Raw genomic sequence first — 22,191 nt, 5'->3', positions numbered from 1 at the left:
TGAGTGGACCCATTGAAACCAATGGGACTTAAGTTAGTCAGGACTGACAGATGTCCCATCGATGTCAATGGGTGTAGTCTAAGCATGACTAACACTGGATCCAGAGTCAGGATCTGCAACCACCAGGGGCAGATTTAATCCCTGGAGTACACCCTTCACGAATGCACCATTTTACTTTAAGCCAGGAATGGATGTTTTTGAGCCCCAAAGACCATATTAAGTAATGGCAGGGGGCTCGGGGGCCACACACATGTGCACACACACACACACACACACACACATATCCAATACTAATACTACATCCCATCAATCCTGCAACAAGATCACTGGGGTGTTGGGGGGGCAGTGCTGGGGGTGGGGGGGCATGGAGCTTTAACCTTGCCCCCCATCCCAGTGATTCTACCGCAGGATCGCTGACATGGAGAGAAGGTTACAGGGTTTCCCTAGCTAGCACTTGCAGTAGCATTAGCAAAGGAAGCTCCGCCCTTATGCTCTTCTGTCTGATGAAAGGCAGGGTTTCCCTTCCTAGTAACTGCGGTCTCCATCACTCCATAGGGTGCAGGTTGTGCCCCACGTTTGAAGCTATGTAAGGGAATGTGGGGAAAGTAAAGCACAGCACATAACAGACACAATTGCAGTAAGTACAGAGGCATAATTGTAGTCTTCGGGGAGCTTTGCAAGGTCTTCCTTCGTGCATTCCTCCTGCCATAATGACAGACATTTTATTTGTAGCAGAACAATTTACAAACTGCTCCTTGCTGGTAGTGCCTGGAATTATACATTATAACCCAACCTCTTTAGTATATAAGCTCTAGAAAGTAGTGATCCTTTTCCCCTCAACTCTGTTTTCCTCTCTTGTGGAAATAAGAAGCCCTTCATTACACCGGTCTGCAATTCTTTTCAGATGTCCTGCTGCCCTCCCATCAAGTATCTGAACTCTGGATAACATGTTCCCATCAGCATTGACTCTTCCTCCTGGCCCGCACCGCACCCACCACCGAGCTGTCTCCATGTGCTTAAATCTCTGGTGTGTTTATGTCACCTCATTGCTCACTTTCACTCTCATCCCCTTCTCCTCCCTTCTCACAGACATCAGATTTGGCAGAAGTTCCCGAGGAAGGTGACAGTCTGGGGTGCGTGCTTGACATAAACAGGAGACGCAGCAATAGCGGTGAGTATAAGGCTAAGATTTTCAATAGTCTTTAAACCTATGGGCTGCTTTTCACATCACCTGTTATTTTGACATCTCCTGACAATGAGGCGTCATTCCCTGTACACAGGTCCAGATATTGCCGTATTTCTTCGATTGTAAGACGCCATCGATTGTAAGACGCACACTAATTTCAGTACCACCAACAGAAAAAAAGCTTTGACTCTAAGAATAATAATCACACCCGCGATTCTAAGACGCACCCCATTTTTAGAGATGTTTATATGGGGGGAAAAGTGTGTCTTAGAATCGAAAAAATATGGTATTCATGAAATGAGTAATAAATGTTACCGGTTCCCAAATGGTCATATAAGCCAGATTTTGGATGCCTTCACAGCCCTTGCAAATAAGTCTTAAGGGGATGGTTGTCCACTCCCAGCTATCTTCCGTGTTTGTTTCTTAAATCCCTACGGGATGGATCCAGAATCTGCTTTCTGCAAGAAGGGCTCTGATCATGGAAGGTCCCTTTGCCTGATTTTTAGGGACACCCCCCCCCTTCATCTGAACCCAGCAGAGTCGCTTCAGCATGGGTTGTTTAAAATGGTGAGCAAGCTCCCTGGCTAGAGCAGTGAACAAACCTGCCAGCCGCTCCTCGCCATCTTGCTAACAATATCTCTTCTCTATTACATCTTGAAATATCACCAGTCAATTTACTCCTTCATTTCATTGCCTCCCTAGACAGCGACACCTTTTTTTTCACCTTCAGGGAGACTTGCTCAAATTTAACATTTGTTTATTTTTTCCCCACCTTCAGGAAGATTTGCTCAAATTTAACTTTTTAAAAAAAAAAAAAAAAGTTTTCAGGGAGATTTGTGTGAATCTCCCCAGAAGATTAAAAAGAAAGTTAAATTTGCGCAAATCTCCCTGAAGGTGGGAAAACCCATAAAGTTTGTGTAAATCTCCCCAAAGGTGAAAAACATTCCACCAAAACCCCTCTACTCCGTTAATGAGCACAAATGTCCTCATTAGTGAACCAACCACTGTAGGTTATTTTCAGGGTAGCTTATTGTGATGTGCAAACCAATCCTCTGTGTAGCATTTTTAGGGGGCTGCTGTGGGAAAGAGGAAGCCAGGAAGTCACTTCCACCAGCACAATTGATGATCCAGCATAAATCTGGATCCAACCCTAAATATCTTCTATTGTTTATCTATGGCCTCAGCTAGACCTACCTTCTATCCCACGACGGAGGAGGGAAGATCTCGCGTTGTGATTAACGCCAGATCCCTCCTTCGTTTACACACAAGGAGCGACGACCTCAGGAGGAGAGGCGTCGTGCCCACCATTGTTTTTATTTTTTAAAGACAGAGTGCACAAATGGTTGTGTGCAAAGGTAAGGGTTTTTTTAAATTTTAACTTAATTTCCCCGCTCCCTCCACCCTACCCCCGATGGGCGTAGTGCTCCTGGGGAGCGCTGCTCCCGGCTCTGCGCGAGTAATTGCATGGAGCTGGGTCAAGCCACAGCAATGGGCCACACGTTCTGCAGTTTCGGGCCCAGCCCGGGACCGCGGAAAAAGCGGGCCCAAAGTGGAAGGCGAGATCCTGGGGCAAGGGAGGGATCATCTCTCCCTGAACCCGGGATCCCCTGTGCGTCATATGGACGCACAGGGACGATCCCGGGGTTCGCCCCAGGATTTCACCCGGTCTAGCTAAGGCCTATATTAATCTATTCCACAGAACATAGACTTCATTCACTAAGGGTTTCATCTTTACAGACAACAAATCGTTATAATCCCCATTACATGTTTTTTGGTTCCCTCTTTGTCATTGACCTATTCTGTATTTATAAAAGAACAGTTGTTTGCGCATGACTTCCCATTGTATGACAAAAGTCTTGTCAGAGTTGTGTGCGTATGCCCCAACAAACATCAGCACGACATTAATCATTCCTTTGATCAGCATTCGATTTCTTTACTGTTTTCCTGTCGGGCTCAGCACGTAAATTATATAGGAGCTACTCCAAAACGTTCCTCTTGGCAGTTTTAGAAAATCACCCATGCTGTCCACACAAACCACGATAATGCAAAGCCTTTGTCATGCTCCCAGAGATCCTGAAGGGTTGCGACATGTAGGCAACTGGAAATGAAAACAGTTTAAGGCCAAAAGTCTGATTCAGTGTATGCTATATGGTAGTTATGTATCATGTCTCATAGGGTTATGGTGATGTTTGGAATATCCATGTCGTGGGAGATCTGGATTGCATCAGCCAATCACTCCTACTGCATGGTTACATAGGAACATAGGAAGTCGCCTTATACTGAATCGGACCACAGGTCAATCTAGTCCAGTATGGTCAGCACTGACTGGCAGCAGCTCTCCAGGGTTTCAGGCAGGATTCTCTCTCACCCACCCTCCCACCCGAGGACTAAACCTGGGACCTCATGCATGTGAAGCATCTATTCTACCACCGATCTATGATCGTAATAAAGTCTATCTGTCTATCTGCTCTACCACTGAGCTACGGACTCTCCCCTAAATGTTTCATCCATTGGATTTCTCATTTTCGTCTACTGTACAGATTGGACCTACATGCATTGGTTTCTACACATGTATAAGCAAATGTGAAACAAATGCACAAATTACAGGGAAGGATGTGCATGCCATGGCGGCTGCGGCGGGTGTGGCCAGGCAGCTGTGGCCAGGCGGCACCAGCCCTGTCCCGGGCTGGGAGGTGCCTCCATATTCCTGCTTGCCTCCTGCCACGTACATTCCAAACATCAGGACAGGACTCTCGTCACACTTCATCTCATCCAATGATTTTTCCAGCATGAAAATTAGTATTCAATATAGGAAAAAGTTAGCCTACAAAAGCTGATTTCTTGTCTTTCCAGCAATGTGGGGGAATGCCATCTCATTAGTGCAAAACTAGAGCAATGCTGTAGTGAATCAAAGAGTTTATTAAAATGAGTTCATGTATCTTTCAAGGGTCTTTTACATGTGAGCATCATTTCCTTTTTAAACGTTCTATATTTGTCCCGCTGGGTTTCCAATCTGAATATTACTTGGGGAAGCGTCAAAACTTAATGGCCAAAAAGAAGCTGTGTTTCCACAGACATGTGAAACTCAGAATTGTCTGCTCTGATTGATAGCATCTCTCCAAGGTCTCAGCAGATTTCCCAGCCCTTTTACTTAGAACCCTTCAATTGGAGACACAAAGGCTGGGACCTTATACTTGTAAACCAGGGGTGATGAACCTTTCTGAGCCCAAGGGCTAGCTTCAGTTTCAGAGAAGCTCTCTGGGGGCACATTCCATTAGGGGACAGGGCCAAAGGCAAAGTGGGCAGAGCAAGAAAAAAACCCAACCAGCCTCCCAAAATCCATTGTTACCAATAGGAGGTGTGTATCCTCAGAAGTAAGCATGAACATCATGTCTACTCACAAGTATGCAAGAGAATCCTCTACATGTCTACTCAGAAGGAAGCAGGTCAAGGCTTAGAAGGAAGCAAGGCTGAATCAGCAGCTTCTTCCCCTGGCCTGACCAGGGAACTCTTTTCAGTGTTAAGCAGGGGGAAAGCACATGTCTCTGATCAGCTGCTAATAGGAGATAAGAGTTTTTTCCTCCATAGGAAAGGGGCCAGAGCCAGGAGAAGAAGCTTATAGGTCAAATGAGGGATCCCTGTGGGCCTTATCAGGCCTGTGCGCTGAAGGTTCCCTATCCATGGTGTAAATGCAGGTGCCTTCATATTGAGTGATTCGGTGCTATTTTTCACTACAGGAATACATATTTCCTGATCAAAATTGAAAAAGAAAAAGACTATTTTTATTATTATTATTTTGTAGGTCAGCTATGAGAAAGATAGCAGTAATAAGATCAGTCCTCATAGTCCTCAACCTATTGTCCCTTAAAGTCTTGCAGTGGTGAACAATAGATAATTTGGCTATTTCATCCACAGAAGGCATTGCTCAATATGAGCAAAAGTTACAAAATCTCTCCGAAGAAAGAAAGGCAAAATGAAAGTGAGAAAATAATGGAATAAGGATAAAGAAATACACAAAACTGGCTTGTTTGGGCAGATGGATTCTTGATCGTAATATCTCTTTTCTCTTTGGTTATAGTGTTTACATACTCGGTAAATGGTACCGCAGACTTTGGAGATGAACCGAAGAAAATAAACTCAGTCCTACAGGTGACTTTTTAATGTAACTATAACAAATGTTCGATTACGTTTCACATTCCTTTGAACAGAGTTGATTTTCCATGACAGTATACCAATAAAGGGTGCTTCTTCAGAGACATTTTGTACTCTGCTATACATTGGCAAATGCACGTGGACCGTGTAAATTTATCTGGGTGCGTGTTCCACAGGCAGCTTTTCCCTTTCAAATACACAGATGCGGGGGTGGCCGACGCTATATGCTTGTTAGGTGCTCTTCATAATGGATGTGGCACATGTGCATTTTTTTTACTCAAGCACACATTATCTCAAGTGCAAAATGTACAGCAAAAAGTTTATCCTGATCTGTGGACTGGATGGACATGGGAAATGCAGTCTGATAAATGAGACCTTCAGGAAGATGTGACACTGATGGAGCTCTTCTACATTGGCAAAGGCATTTTTAAAATTCAAATGGCTCCAGCTAGAAAGGAACTGAGTGCATTTGAAAAGGATTCCTATGCGTATGGAGTATACAGTAGAAGGCATAAACCTTCTACTTTGGTGATGACAGCTTGATAAGCCCAAGTGGGTCTTTCATACCTGATTGCTACCCTTCTCCATTGCTGGCAGAGATCAGGTGGGAAAAACTCAAGCTGTTGGCCCCATTTATGCTTTTCCTTCATTCATCCAAACCACTGGGCAGCCTGAGATTGAGGAAACAGCTCCCATTCAACAGTGGATGCTTGGGCATAACACTTTATTTATGTCCATAATAAAGTGGTTCAATGAATTCTAGAGCAGCTTTCCCCAACCTGGTGCCCTCCGGATATGTTGTACTACATTGTCCATACTGGTTGGGGATGATGGAAAATGTAGTTCAACTAATCTGGAGGGTGCCAGGTTGGGGAAGGTCACTCTATAGTATGGTGGCACTTCCTTAATCCCACAAGCTGATGACTCATGAACTTTGTTTCAAAACCAATCCAGACACCATCAATTAATACATTTTACCAATGGCTTTCTGCAGGGCTCCTGTATCTTTAACAGTAATGTAGAAAAAGGAATTTCAGCAGGTGTCAATTAAAGAAGGTGAAATTCCCTCCTCATCACAACAGTTAAAACTACACTAGCTGTAGTAGAGTGGCCAGATACAAAAGAAAGCAGGGCTTCTGCAGCTTTAACTGTTGTGATGAAGAGTGAATTTCACCCTCTTCGATTGACAGCTGCTGAAATTCCCTTTTCTACATTACTGTTAAAGATACAGGAGCCCTGTCCTCCTTTTCATATGGTCACCCTATTTCTGCATCCAGGGGCTGATTTCAACAGGGCAAACGCTACTGCATATTCAGTTCAAACATGGCTATTGTTTGAACTTTTGGTTGCTCTACAAACCAAAGAATTCATATCCTATTTCAAAACGGCACATCGTTTTCAGAGTGCGTGTGTTTAAATTTGTCTACTCAGAGGTAGGCAACCTGGGGCCCTCCAGATGTTTTGGATTACAATTCCTAGAAACCCCAGTCAGTATGGCTAATAGTTATCAATTATGCAAGATGGACTCAAACACATCTGTAGGGTCCCAGATTGCCTTCCCCTAGCCTACATCTCTGTTCTAGTCAGCACAGCTTTAACAAAACAGCTGCTGATATCTCCTCTTCTTTTTCCCCCTCCATTCTGAAGGGAACTCTTAATAAAGACGCAGTACAGATGAATACCTATGTTGCCTTGTACAAATTTGTACCACAAGAGAATGAAGATTTGGAAATGAGGTATTTTTTTGTATATTTGAATATGTGATTTGTAGGAGTTGGGAATAGCACAGCTCTGATCTGTCCGTCACGTATAGGTTCATACACATCCAGCAAGGGCTGGATAGCATTGGTTCTACCTCTCTGTAACTGCAGAGGATCCACCACATCAAAACTGGTCAAACAATTCACAGAATGTAAGAATAGAGCTTGGGGGACAACACAGTATTCTGTGACATGAATAGATTGGTCAGGGTTAAGATAAAAATAAAAGTTGTATTAAAAAAAAACCCATAAAGTTCTGTGGGAATCCAGAATAAACTATCTCGATCTCTCAGGCACCCACTTTCTCTTTCCAAATTAAATGAAAATTATATGAGTAGGGCAAAGAGAACCACTTTTGTGAAGTGGTTGCATGCACAAAAGGCCAAACTGCACATTATTTACAGAAGCATATCAGTAAGGTGACCATATGAAAAGGAGAACAGGTCTCCTGTATCTTTAACAGTTGTATTTAAAAGGGAATGTCAGCAGGTGTAATTTGTATATATGGATAACCTGGTGAAATTCCCTCTTCATCACAACAGTTAAAGCTGCAGGTGCCCTGCCCTCTTTTAAATCTGGTCACTCTAGTATAGCTCCTACAGCTTTAACTGTTGTGATGAAGAGGAAATTTCGCCAGGTGCTGCGTGCATACAAATGACATCTGCTGAAATTCCCTTTTCGTTGCAACTGTTAAAGATACAGGAGCCCTGCCCTCCTTTTCATATGGTCACCCTACATATCTGTAGCCCATCCGCCCCTTAAACAACAGCAAAACTAGGACAAGCCTTTTAGGAGATGGTTGTGATAAGAAAGGCAGCAGCAGGCACAAGGGTGCTTAAACCCTTCCCCACCCACTCGTTCCCCATTTCAAATCCCCCAGCATTTCCTCTAGCAAGGTTTCGCCCATTTGTTTTCCCTCTCCCGCATTCGTCTCCCCCATTCGGCAATCACCATTTCCCACTCCCAAAGAGCCGCCTGGCTGTTGGTCACATGTGTTTGCCCGAGAGGCATCCTCTGGCCCAGAGCTAGATAAAGTCCTCTACAGAGCTAGAACCAGCTGGTGAAACACCCTGGCAACTACGCAACATCACACTGCTGAGCCACAGTTGCCACCACCCACCTTGTCCTGCCACTTAATCGCCTCCCTGCCATTGCAGCTGCCACCTCCTGACCAGCTGGAGAAGGAAAATATGGCTTGGAAGAAAAACAGACCTTGTCATTGCCTAGTAACCATATACATGCTTCCTCCTGGCCTTCCTTAGTGCCTCCCCCCATAAAACCGACCCCATGTCAGAGCTATGACCTTCACTCTTAGCTAGAGTGACCATATGGAAAGGAGGACAGGGCTCTTGTATCTTTAACAGGTTCATAGAAAAGGGAATTTCCGCAGGTGTCATTTGTATATATGGAATTCCCTCTTCATCACAACCGTTAAAGCTGCAGGTGCCCTGCCCTCTTTTGTATCTGGTCAAGACGGCAGGGCTCCTGCAGCTTTAACTGTGGTGAGGGAGAGGGAATTTCACCAGGCGCTGCATGCATACAAATGACACCTGCTGAAATTCCCTTTTCAATCAAACTGTTAAGGATACAGGAGCTCTCTCCTCCTTTCCATATGGTCAGCCTACTCTTAGCTGGTCATGAGGGGCAAGTGGCAGGAAATGGACTAAAGGTGATTCCTTGAATGGGGCGTGATCACATGAACCTCTTGTACTTAGAGTAGGGTGGGGGAACCTGTGGATTCCAAGTCCCATCAGCCCCAGCTAACATGACCTGTGGTTGGGTATGATGGGACTTGTAGTACAGCAGCATCTGGAGGGGTGCAGCTTCCCACCCCTAATGTAGAGCTTCAAACACCTGGTTATTGATAGAAGGTTGGATCCAGATTTAGTCATATTTAGAAGAGACCCATGGAAATCAATGGAACTGAAGTTAATTATGACTAACTTAAGGTCCATTGATTTCATTGGGTCTAATTTAAATATGACTAAATCTGGATCCGACCTGCAGTTTCCATTAATGGAGGACTTCCTCACCTTGCTGCCAGTATCATCTATTTTGGCAATTATTCACCTCTTTTTTTTTTCTGCCAGCGTCAAAACAGTACCAATGACACCCATATGATAGATATACAAGTTTTATGTCCAGATTTAGTCATACAAGAGTAGAAGCACTGTAATCAAGGACTTAAGTTAGTCATGATTTAAGTATGACTAAATCAGGATCCTTTGTACTCATCAGCATAATATGTACGTGTGAAGCTGACATTAACATTCTCCTGTCATCCCTCTGCAATCTTTTTTTTAAAAATTCCCAGTTTCCAGCTGCACCCTTCCCCGACTATAAACAGTTTATGTGGGACATAAATGACAGAACTTTCTGGCCATCTTGTTTACCTGGCAACTGATAGTGATTACTTTGTGTCAGGAGCAAGGCTAGAAAACCAGACATAAATGAAGGACATTTTTAAAAGGACACAGAGGGTTGGATCCACATTCTGGTTCCCATTGACCGAAAGGCTCCACTCCTTCAATTTTGTGAGATACACACCCTGCACCAAAGCACCACAGCTCACTCCATTCAGCAGGGCTCCCTGACCCTCTGTGTAACCCTTTCAGGAGGCTAAGGGTGGAGGAGCTGGCATGGAGGAGGAAGGGATGGAAAAGTCCACTTCCATCAGTCCAGGGTAATTTTATGTATATTACTGCCAATTGTTGTGAATCACTCAGAGAGCTTCAGCTATTGGGTAGTATAGAAATGTAATAAATGAAATACCTCTTTTTTTTATCCAAAATGAGCAACTTTGACTTTATAACATCCTCCTTCTGAGATGTTACATGAAGTTCTTTTTAGCAACCAGTTAAAGGTTTTGCGTATAGATATGTGGACACCATCTGAAACAACCACAAAAAATAGAGAAAATACATTCACAAAACCTAATGAGAACAGCAAAAGAAGCAATGATCCCAGTCAAGTTAGCCACGAGTAAGTCCCATTGAAAGCAATGGGGCTTCAGTTAGTCATGACTGCAGATGTACGGATTTTGTGAAATCCGTTCTGTCTGCATTTCATGGGTTGTCAGTTGCCTTTCGTTGGGTCCTCTCACTGACAGAATCTGATTTTTCCCAATTTCCTGAATTTGTGCAAATTCACACTTGTGAAAATTCACAAATCTGCCCCCCAAATATGCAAATACCCCCCTAAATGCTCAGTTTTACACTTTAGCCAGTGGAGAAAATACACATTTTTAGCCAGTTTTTTTTAAAAAAAAAAATTAAGTATTTTTCTATGACGAAATTTGTGTAAAATTCCTGAAAGTAAAAACCTACAACACCAGTCCATAGAATCCATACAACTTAGGAAAAGTTGGTCCACTGCGAAATCTGCAGTGGCTAACATAACAAATAACCTTGTATCACTACAAGGCATTTCAGTGGCCTGAAGAAATTGTGAAATTCACTGGTACCATTGCGCATGAGCAGGCACATTTAAACTCAACCTTCCTGATCTTTCTGTTTTCTCATTATAGGCCAGGAGATAGAATCACACTTCTGGAAGATTCGAATGAAGACTGGTGGAAGGTATAATAATTTAATTAACATAGAAAGAAAAGGCCGGGCTGGGGGGGGGGGGCGTGGAGAACAGTATAGTATACACTTCTTAGGTGTGGATGGATTAGTGCAAACTCATTTGCAGCCTGACCCTATGCTTCACTGCATTGGAGCAGCAGTTCATAGGCTTGAGAGCTGTGCTCTTGGCTCTGGTGTAAAGCCATAGTTGATTATTTGGGTAGCTGCTCTACAACAGTACTTCACTGGTATTCTAAGGCCGTTACTACACCTGCCTTTTTTCCAGGGATCGTCCCGGGATCATCCCTGTGCATGCAAATGACACACAGGGGATCCCGGGAGCAGGCAGGGATGACCCCTCCATTTGCCTGGGATAATCATTAGGTGTAAAAAGGGCCTAAGAAAGCCCTTGCAAGGCCCAGGGTGTGACGGAAGACAACGTGAGGATTTAGGGGCAGGGCGGATTGCCAGCAGCACCTTGCACCACTTCCTGAAGACTTTGTTTTATTTATTTATCTATTTATTTATAACATTTTTATACTGCCCATCAGCTGAAGCTCTCTGGGCAGGGCACAATTAAAAATCATAAAATACAACAAGTATCAATTCAAAACATTAAAAAGTTTAAAAGGAAATATACAGCCAGCTACTTTAAAGACCAGGGAAAGCCTGCGTAAAAAGGTGTGTCTTCAGGAGGTGTTTAAGAGACTTTTGAAACTGCCCCATCTCCCTTACATTACCACACCCCTGCTCAGGATAGGATGCCACGTCAGGGCAGCACGGGAAAGTGCCATCAAGTGGTGGATACATTTATAAGTACAGTAATGTGAGGGTAGCTAGAGCAGGGGTCCCCAACACACCTTTTAAAAAATTATGTATTGCCATTTTTTAAAAAATATATGTACATGGATTTGTATATATAGCTATGAATACCTATGAAATGCATACATTTTTCTACCCTGTTTCACCGAAAGTAAGACATCCCCCGAAAATAAGACCTACTTCCAGTTTTGCCTCTCGCTGTAATATAAGGCATCCCTCCGAAAATAAGACCTTTTTTTTTGTTCAACAATAAATGTGTACCGTATTCTTCTTCATGGAAAAATAAGACATCCCCTGAAAATAAGACCTAGCGCATCTTTGGGAGCAAAAATTAATATAAGACACTGTCTTATTTTCGGGGAAACAGGGTAGTCGTTCTGTATAGGCTACCACAAAAGCAGATCAAATAGCCAAATATGTATGTGTTGGTAGGTGGTATCTGTGTGCCACCCATTCAAATATTGAAAGCTTTGTAGGGCTGTCACTCCATTGCATTATAGGAGGTGAGTGTTTATCCTTCCAGTGCTATAATATCAGTCTTTTAGCTGTCAAAAAACACACAGAGAATCCATTTACGCTGACCATTTGTTAATTTCCATGAAGAAGGTAAACAATTTACAAGAGGGTGTTCATCAATGAATATTAAAGACTGTTCCAGTACAAAATTTATCTGTGTAATAACCTCCTCCCACCAAAAAAACATTGACAAAACATATGTTTAAAAGAAGCAGTAACTGTATTGCACTGCCAGCAATTAGCCAAATTAAGTAATCCTTTTTTAAAGAGCCCCTGCAGTGTTGAATAGACACGAATCAAACATTTTTGCTGAATTTGATACAACACCAGATCCTTAGAAGCAACAGGTAGATGCCAAAGCGATGGTCCACTGATTAAGCATTTAATAGTAGTGCCCACAGCAATAGCTCAAATTTTGAAATATGCCCACAGGCCCTGAAATAGAGCCTAAAACTGAAGTGATTCAGTTTCAAATCCCCACTCGGCCCTGAAGCTCAATGGATGACTTTGGATCAGTCACTCTAGGTACCTCACGGAGTTGTTGCAAGGATAAAATAGGGGGAGGGGAAACTGTGTACACCACCTTGAGCACTTTGCAGGAATGACAGGATAGAAATGTAATAAATAGAAAAGCAAAATTTGTGTCCTTAATGTTAAAGTCACTGTTCTGTCATCATGTCCTCTTTGCAGGGAAAAATAGAAGACCGGGTTGGCTTTTTTCCTGCTAATTTTGTTCAAAGATTACAAGATGAAAACGTTTTCAGGTGTATCAGAACGTTTATTGGATGCAAGGAACAGGGCCAGATAACCCTGAAAGAGAACCAAGTGAGTAAACTTGGAATTACTTCCTGGGCATTACAACTTTAAGGGCATGCCTCCGCTTTTCTTATGCAGTTAGTTCCCATGGCACAAGCTTCCAAAAAAACTGTACTAGGATTTGAGATTCAAGGCACACATACATGGAAGATACTTCTTCACACAGTGCCTAGCTAAATTATGGAATTTGCTGCCCAAAGATGTAGTGGTGAACAACAACTTGAATGGCTTTAAAAGGGGGTTAGACAAATTCACGGCCAATAAGGCTATCAGGGTGCAATCCCCTATGCATGTTTAGAGAGAAAAAAACCCTACAACTCGCAGCATTCCCCAGCCATCGTGGCTGGCTGAGGAATGCTAGGAGCTGTAGGACTTCTTTCTCTCTAAACATGCATAGGATTGCACCCTCAATGACTGTTAGTCATGATGGCTATACTTTACCTCCAGTATCAGAGGCAGTAGGCCTTTGTATACCAGTTACTGGGGAAGGTGCTAGTGGACTTCCTGTTGGAATCAGCTTGGCCACTCTACGAACAGAATGCTGGATTTGATATGTATTATCTAAGGCTGTTCTTGTGTTCTTATATGTGGAATAAATGGGCAAGTTCACACAGACATGTTCCTCCCTTGATGTTGGCAGCTTGAAGGGATCATTTGTGAAGTGGCCGTCACAGATCAAGCACCACAGAGGGAGTTTCATTATAATCTCAGGCACAATAGTTTCTACTATGGACAGTTTTGTGTAATCGAGTGATTAGGCAGAGGAATGGGCTTAGATTGAGGCATAACTGACATGAAAATGATCACCATGACTAATTACAAGGGCCTGGTTTTGGTTCTGGTTTGTTTCCTACCAGACCATGGAAATCCAGCTGATGACAGGCAGTTAACCCTAAGAAGGCTGGAGTCCATTCTGCCACTTCCTTCATTGCTTCTCTGACACAGCAAGTGAAAGTAATTGACATATTTTTTTAATACATCAACACAAAAAGACAGTTAAGTCAAAAGAATGCTATTGGATCATGCTATTATTATTGGATCTATTGGTCAACCAGGCTGACCATATGAAAAGGAGGACAGGGCTCCTGGATCTTTAACAGTTGCACAGAAAAGGGAATTTCAGCAGGTGTCATTTGTAGTTATGCAGCACCTGGTGAAATTCCCTCTTCATCACAACAGTTAAAGCTGCAGGAGCCCTGCCCTCTTTTGTATCTGATCATTCTAGTATAGCTCCTGCACCTTTAACTGTTGGGATGAAGAGGGGTTTTCACCAGGTGCTGCATGCATGCAAATTGCACCTGCTGAAATTCCCTTTTCTGTGCAACTGTTAAGGATACAAGAGCCCTGTCCTCCTTTCCGTATGGTCACCCTAGCACAGAGGAGGGAAAAGAGAAGCCCTCTGCCACTATGGTGGGAAGAAGAGAAAGTAGGAAGCTGCCACATACAGGGTCAGATCATTGATCCACCTAGCTCAGCTCCGTTTATGCAGTCATGCTGTTGAGGTTATCAATGTGCAGTAATGGCTAAAAATCACTGTGCATGGTGATAAATTCAGGTCAGATTTTTTTAAAAATGGAATAGGAAGCTCTCAGGACAGATGGTTGGTCCATCTAGCTTAGTATTGTTACACCAGGAATGGGCGACAAATGGGCCACATGCAAAGCCCACTGCCCCCGCACCAGGTGAGGCCCCTGCTTCGCCACTGAATTTGTTTGTGCCCCAAAAAGCCTTCTTTTAAATAAACAAGAAAGGAGGGTTTCAGCACTACAGAGCACTAAAAGAGTTGCATTTAGCTTGTTCAGAAGCAAAATTTGATCCTCTTAGCATTCCGTAGCCCCTATGAAGCACTAGGAGGGTCAAATCTCGCTACAAAACAAGATAAATTTGACCATTTAAGCCCTCTGTTGTGGTTTGCTGCTGAATTGTGGTGGCAAACCGTCAATCCCCCCCTCCAGCACGGCACCCCAGCAGACTGTGGCCTGGGGATGAGGAGAGGTAAAAATGGCCCCTGGACACCCCACAGTTGCCCACTCCTGGTTTATTAGTGTGACCATATGAAAAGGAGCATGGGGTCCTGTATCTTTAACAGTTGCATAAAAAGGGGAACTTCAGCAGGTGTCACAACGGTTAAAGCTGCAGGAGTCCAGCCCTCTTTTGTATCTGGTCAAGAGCGCAGGTCTCCTGCAGCTTTAACTGTTGAAATTAATATTATTATTATTATTTCTTACCTGCCTCTCCCTCTGGATCAAGGCGGGGAACAACATTAAATACAATATAATACAGATCTTTGCCTGCATCAGTCACCACATACATGCAGTTTCAAGGTACACATACTTGCAGCACCTTGAAACTGACAAATCCACATTGGTGCACATTTAAATTCACAGTATGAAGCTGTGCTGTCTTTCTTTGATACGGATATCTTTAAAAAAAAAAAAACAGTGGGCCAAACTTTCTACTGGAAAGAAACACTCTCTTAAAGGTTTCAGTCACTAAGCCTGAGGTTGACTCCTTGGTGCCTTGAAATGGTGCTGGATATCTCAAACAGGAATATATCCTGCTAGTTCTTACACAAACTCGTCAGCTGATTAACAGGAGTTACATGTGCACAGCAAGACGTGAATACAAACCGTAAAGTGTTTGTCGCAGGAAATGAGGAAGTTTTTATGCACAGCATTATATCAACAGCAGCAACGCATAACATTATTCAGACAGGCAGCGATGTTTTAAGTGCCCGTAGGCATGCCGGGTCACTTTGCCCAGACAGTGAGGCAATTTGTATTTATATGGCTTTCTTGCCCTTCTACTTTCACATTGATATAAGCCCTTGTAACAAAGCTGGGACCTGGGAGGAGTGGAAAAGAGCATGTTTTGCCATCTTCTTTAGGAGGGACCAAGGGAGCAATTGTACAAAGCTCTCCTTGAAAAGGTGGTTCCAAATAAATGGCTCTCTAATCTTCACAAACATTGCAGCCACCATAGGGGCCAATTCTGGGGTTGAATCCCTGTGGCGTAATGCTGAGTATATTATGCACGAGGGATGAAAGGAGAAAGAAACCGCTGGGCAGCAGAACCAGGAAGATCCAGAAAGTGGTGCAGAGAAAACTTGATTGGCTTGGAGAAAGTCCGTCCTGCTCCTTGGCATTCCACTTTTATGTAGTCATATGTGTATTATTCCATACTTAAAAGAGGACAGAAGATAGATGGACGTGTGTGAGTGTATATACACGCACACGCGCACACACACATGTCATGTGCACACTGTACATTAAAAACAACAACTGTGACCTAACCCCTGGTTACCAGATACCTGCAGGTTTGTAAACTTTTGTGAACCGCCCAGAGAGCTCCAGCTATTGGGCGGTATAGAAATGTAATAAATAAATAAATACTTACCTAGTTGCCTCATTTTCCTGCACCAAGTAAAAATTCAGGCTGCTAGCAACATTCACCCAAGCCAAGCTCAGGAATGAACCTCCAAGAGCTCTTAAAAGCCTGCCTAGGCAGTTAACGCCTTGGAAGACTTCTCCAAGGGCTCATCTACACCAAGCAGAATATTCCACTATGAAGTGGTATATGGTATGTGTCATGGGCCCCAACACTTGTCAGTGCACTTCAATACTGCTATAAAGCAGTGGTGTGGCTCCTGCCTGTTATATTGAGGACTGGGGTAGGGAGGATTTTTCTGAGCCTTTGTGAAAAAATGGCTTGGGGAAATGATGCAAGCCCATTCACACACAGTTTCAGATAAATTCAGAGTCATTGCTTCTCTGACACACCAAGTGAAAGTAATTGACATATTTTTAATACATCAACACAAAAATACAGTTAAGTCAAAAGAATGCTATTGGATCATGCTATTATTATTGGATCTATTGGTCAACTAGGCTGACCATATGAAAAGGAGGACAGGGCTCCTGTATCTTTAACAGTTGCACAGAAAAGGGAATTTCAGCAGGTGTCATTTGTTATGCAGCACCTGGTGAAATTCCCTCTTCATCACAACAGTTAAAGCTGCAGGAGCCCTGCCCTCTTTTGTATCTGGTCATTCTAGTATAGCTCCTGCACCTTTAACTGTTGGGATGAAGAGGGGATTTCACCAGGTGCTGCATGTATGCAAATTGCACCTGCTGAAATTCCCTTTTCTGTGCAACTGTTAAGGATACAGGAGCCCTGTCCTCCTTTCCATATGGTCACCCTAGCACAGAGGAGGGAAAAGAGAAGCCCTCTGCCACTATGGTGGGAAGAAGAGAAAGTAGGAAGCTGCCACATACAGGGCCAGATCATTGATCCACCTAGCTCAGCTCCGTTTATGCAGTCATGTTGTTGAGGTTATCAATGTGCAGTAATGGCTAAAAATCACTGTGCGTGGTGATAAATTCAGGTCAGATTTTTTAAAAAATGGAATAGGAAGCTCCCTCAAGGCTAGGACTGCTCACCCAGCTCTAGCTTAAAAAATTGCTTCTAAGAAACCAGGCACGGAAGCCTTTGTAAATCGGAAGAGGTTTCAGGCCAGCAGTAGCCCTATTAAGATGTGTGTGTGTCCCGTCCCGTCCCGTCCCGTCCCCCGCCTTATGTGATGAGAGGGAGCTGTGTAGAAGAAGCAAATCCTGCCAGGGGTTGAATTCAAGTGCCCAATTTACAAATTTGCCTGCAGGTGGAATGCTAAAGTCCCATGCTATCATCACCATTACCCATGCTGAGGGCACTCATCCTATTGTCATGACGGTTCAGAAACTTTACACAGGTTTTCAAAGGCTGGAAACAACAATAGTGTTTTAAAGTTGAAAGCGGTATGACAACAGTGGCTTTGCCGATGGTGTACATACACCTGTCTTTTTTGTCACATTGTCACCTCTGGTTTGTCTGAGAATCGAAGCATTACAAACACCAGCAAAATCTGTTTGCCGGAGGCAACAGTGGAGCTAGAGCACACGCCATGTGCGCTGCTGCCCATGTCATATCACTGTCCACTTCCTTTTAAAATATATGTGTCTCTGAAACCCAGAGATAACAGCTGCACAAAAGAAATGAGTGTGTGTTCACACTGGGCCATGATGCCTCTGCCACAGCACCTTCGACACTCTTAAAAGCGATAGTCTCACTCTAGGATTAAGCTGATGTAGTTCTTGTTTAATGGTGACTGAAAACTTGAGACTTTTAATGGGGAGGCAAGGAATCTCTAACAAAGAATTTTCAGCACCCCTAGAGATTCAGAACTACAATTCCCATGATTCTGTAGGAGGGTGCCATACCAAGACTTGAGGATGCTGCATCAACTAGTTTCAGACTGATTTAAATTTTTAATCACCACAGCAAAACAGGTTGTATAGTGCTTTGGAGTGTTCAAAGTTCTTCACATATGCTAGCATTTACAATAATCCTATAAGGTGTGCCTTGATTATTAGCCCCCATATTCCAGAGGAAGCTTGAGGATGAGAAATAGTGGCCTGCTCTAGGCCATCTATTAGGTTCATGGCTGAACTAAGACATAGCAAAGAATTTTCTGGTGTGTGGCCCACGTTATGACACCAGGTGGATATACCGCATACAGCCCAATCCTGTATTTACTCAGACGTAAGTTGTATGATTTTAATGGGACTTACCCTTCTGAGGTAACCATGCATAGGATTTAATTATTAGTTGGTTTATCCCAGGGGGTGATGAACAGTTCTCCTGTTGAGGTCCACAGTCAAAACCTGTCGGGGTCTGCATTCCAGCAGTGGGTGGAAGCAGAGTCAAAAATGGGTGGGGTTATGAATGTGACTCTTACCTCTTGCATTGAAAGTATGGTGGAGCTATGAAGCTCTTAGAATAAGGCACAGTATTTAAATACCAGCTGCCTCTTTAGAAGGGGATATTGGATAACCTTTGTACGACATTCATTTTTCATGGAGACAAGGGCCAGATCTACGCCAAGCAGGATATTGCACTATGAAAGCAGTATATGATATGTCTCAATGGGCCCCAACAGTTGTCAGTGCACTTCAATACCGCTATAAAGCGGTAGTGTGGCTCCTGCCTTTTATATACTGCTTTCATACCACTTTCATAGTGCTATATCCTGCTTGGTGTAGATCTAGGAATAATTTTGCAACTTAACTGGTCATCTGCTAATAACTTCTCTGAACTTTCTCTTAAAGGCATACCTGAACAATGTATGAGCCACCAAGCTGAATTTCCTCCTCCTCCAGCCATGTATTGTGGCCTGGGAGGTGCCTAACAACACCATTATTTTTGCACCCCCAAGCTGGTAGAAAGAAGGGGATGTTTATTAACGCCCTGCTGGGCTGCCATGCATGGTTGGCTAGTGGCATTTTGGTGTAGTGGGTCACAAATTGTGCAGAGGAGCCTGAAGAGAGAAGCAATGAACAGAAGTTCTGAGAAAAACGGACAACAGGTCTGAAGACATTCCAAAGTTCAAGGAACAGGCAGGACCCAAACAATTTTATTTTTAGACTAAAAAGGGGGGGGGGAGCAAGAAAAAAGTGGCTAATATTAGATGGTGTTTCCTGTCTGTCAAGACCAACAGACTAGTTCAAAAATAGCCTATGAACTATACCGTCTTCTAAACCATTTCTGGACACTTGAACTCTAGTCGGTGCTAGTTATTGATTTCTTTAATCCTGGGTCATTAATGAGGACAGGAGGTTGCTTTCCAGCCCCTGTCACCTACACAAAATCTTTTTTGCATGAATCAACCACACCAAGCAGCTACTGTTATTTGTAAGCCGAGTCCAGTTTGATATAGCAAGCTGCAAGCACTTGATAGCGGCCGCCTCTCAGGCCGTTTTCTGTCCTTCATGCACATAGCACAAGTTGTCAATAAAGTAATACTGTGAGACAGAGTCGAAAAGCATAAGCGCACATGAGTTTCTCTCTCACAAAAGCATTACATATATATGAAGAAACAGGGTCTTGGTTGTTCTCCCACTTATGCCATCCATAGGCACAATTGCAGATTTTGGTATGAAGTGTACTGAGAATCTCAGCTTTCATTTATTTTCATTTACCCCTGTCCCTCGTCACACAAATTGGGTTTATCTGATTAGGGTCCCAGAACTGACCACATTGTTCACTCATGATGTTTGGAGTCATAGGAGAACAATATAAGGCAAATTCACAAGGTATCAGACCTGGGCAGTGTCCCTACCCAGATTAGGTCCATTCATTTCAGTGGGTCTACGCTGTGTAGGAGTACCATTGGATACTGTCCCTGATGTTGACATCCTGAATCTGAAAGTTATTAATGGGCCCAGCCCACCAAGAAGGTTCCAGTGAACACCTCAGACAAATCGAATGATGAACGTTTACTCAACCAATTTTAATTTCTGTGGAGACTATATAAGAGAAGTGCACCACTGATATCAATGAAAGATTATACTGGCACATCAACAAGAAAAAGTAAAATGCTCTTAAAATAGCTTCCATTTTAAGCTATTTAGAAGATTTACGGCTAAGACTGAGGTGCGCAGAAAAAAATTGGGCATACTGAGAGGAGGTTGTGGGACATGATTTCCCCCCCAACTACCACCACCCCATATACCTTGAGTTGATTTCTTCTGTGGCTGTTCGTGAACCTCACAGCCACAGTGGTCTGGTTCTCAGCTGTTCATATGCATCATTGAGTTTGTGTTGTGCTCTAGTGGTTTGCAGGATAGCACTGAAAGATAGGGAGTCACCCAGTTACCTAGGCCTCTGAGCCACACACACCTTGTCTTCTGGTACTATGTTACAAGCTGGAAGATAAGAAGCATATCTGTTGGCTAGACCACTGGCCAACTCCATCCCTTACCACACTGATGCTGGAGGATAGGGAAGGATGTCCATATTGTCTGCCTTCGTAGCTTCCCCCAACTAAAGCATCAAGGAAAGTGGGGTTCATCTTCGCAGGCTACAAAAAAAGGAGGGCTGTGAAGTTCAGTGGTCATCCTTATTTACTTGCTAGAAGCCTCTCCCAACTACTATTGGGGTTCTACCATAAAAGTGATTCTTGAGTATGTAAAATTTAAAACTTTTCTCTCCATTCTTTGCATTCAGATCTGTATGACTTCAGAGAAGGAACACGACGGCTTTATCAAAGTATACAGTGGGAAGAAAAGGGGCTTTGTCCCCACTGATGTCCTAGAAAACATCTGATTTTTGCCTGCTCGTCCACTGCAGTAGCGAAGCTTTGCCAGCCAGGCCCGTCTGCGTCATCTTGCACTGTGTTAACCCAAACAACGCTGTCTTGCAGACGACCAGGGAAATCATGAGACAGCCACTATGATCCATTGATATCGGGCGTCAAAGCTGCTCGTGAGCAACGAGAGATGGTTGATCGACAACAAACTGTACTATCAGGAAAGGAGCCTGACAAGGGTGGGAAGCGTGTTAGGAGAAGGGTGGATTGGTTGTTTGTTTTTTAAAAAGGCAGGTGAAAAGTTAAATTGGCTGATTTTTCTGAGTAAGGCTGCTAAGCGTTATCCTGATGGAAGCAGACAAGTAATCTAAAAAGATGAGATGTGCACTCTGTTCATGTGTCTTAAGAAAATTGTTTGGGACTTTTTTCTTTTTCGAAGTGTGATTGAATGGGCAAGGGTTCAGACTTTTTTCCTTGTGCTACTATGGTTTGATGCTTGAAATATATAGTGTGAGTCTGGTCCTAAAATGTTGTCCATGGTATTAGGAAATCAGCGTAATGTTTGGTTCGGACTTTTAAAGATTTGTAACAAAGCAGTTCGGGTGAATCGTGCAGACATCCATTTGAGAAAGGTACTGTAGCCTGGACTAATTTCTCTGTGATTTTCGGTATATGTTTCTGTGGTGAGCTTGTATGTCCTTTGGATTCCTTGTATACAAGCAAAGATTTCAGTGCACGTTGGATGTAAACACTGTTAAAACAGCTAATTAACAAGCGCGGTTTCTCCAGTGTAGGCCTAGTCAGAAGTAGCTACCTGATCCTTACCAAAAGAAGAAAAATGCTAGAAGCATGGAGCTGAGTTGCAGACATGCTAAAGAAATTTTCTATTTTTCTTATATTGTTTGATCATATTTTATACATATGTATATAGCATGAACCTGTTTATATGGGTAACCAATTCCATTTCGCAGTTTAAAACAGAGGAGATTCTTGTTGATTAAAAAAAAAAAAACATTGACTGGAAGAAAAACAGATTGAGCTAGCATATTTGTGAACAAATGCAGCAACGTTCATGAGAGCAAAGTTTAGGTGATTCACCAGGAAGCATGTACTGGCCCCAATCCAACACAGAGTCAGGCTTGCTAAAGCCTAGTGAGTTCAGCAATCTTACGTAGTTTGGATTTTGACCACTGATAGAAACTACAGCTATACAGCCAGAATTTCTTTCAAATTCTGTTTTGACACCCAAGC

General features: G+C 43.2%; 1 protein-coding gene across 2 annotated transcripts in view; it reads left to right on the top strand.

Annotated features, from left to right (window-relative positions):
- The window catches only part of STAC (SH3 and cysteine rich domain), an 87,262-nt gene extending 65,320 nt beyond the window's left edge, over positions 1–21,942 (top strand). The window contains exons 6-11 of one of the 2 annotated variants that reach the window (XM_063116192.1): positions 1,090–1,171; positions 5,265–5,335; positions 6,986–7,074; positions 10,625–10,676; positions 12,693–12,827; positions 20,859–21,942. In XM_063116192.1, coding sequence (XP_062972262.1) covers positions 1,090–1,171; positions 5,265–5,335; positions 6,986–7,074; positions 10,625–10,676; positions 12,693–12,827; positions 20,859–20,957 — 528 coding nt within the window. In that variant the 3' untranslated portion in view covers positions 20,958–21,942. The remainder of the gene's footprint in view (positions 1–1,089; positions 1,172–5,264; positions 5,336–6,985; positions 7,075–10,624; positions 10,677–12,692; positions 12,828–20,858) is intronic. The other variant, XM_063116201.1, reaches the window with a different exon arrangement.
- The last annotated feature ends 249 nt before the right edge of the window (positions 21,943–22,191 follow it).

This window comes from Elgaria multicarinata, chromosome 1 (assembly GCF_023053635.1).
Source record: "Elgaria multicarinata webbii isolate HBS135686 ecotype San Diego chromosome 1, rElgMul1.1.pri, whole genome shotgun sequence".
Taxonomy (NCBI): Eukaryota; Metazoa; Chordata; class Lepidosauria; order Squamata; family Anguidae; genus Elgaria; species Elgaria multicarinata.
The sequence above is the reverse complement of the archived record's forward strand: the minus strand, read 5'-3'. Positions and strand labels throughout refer to the sequence as shown.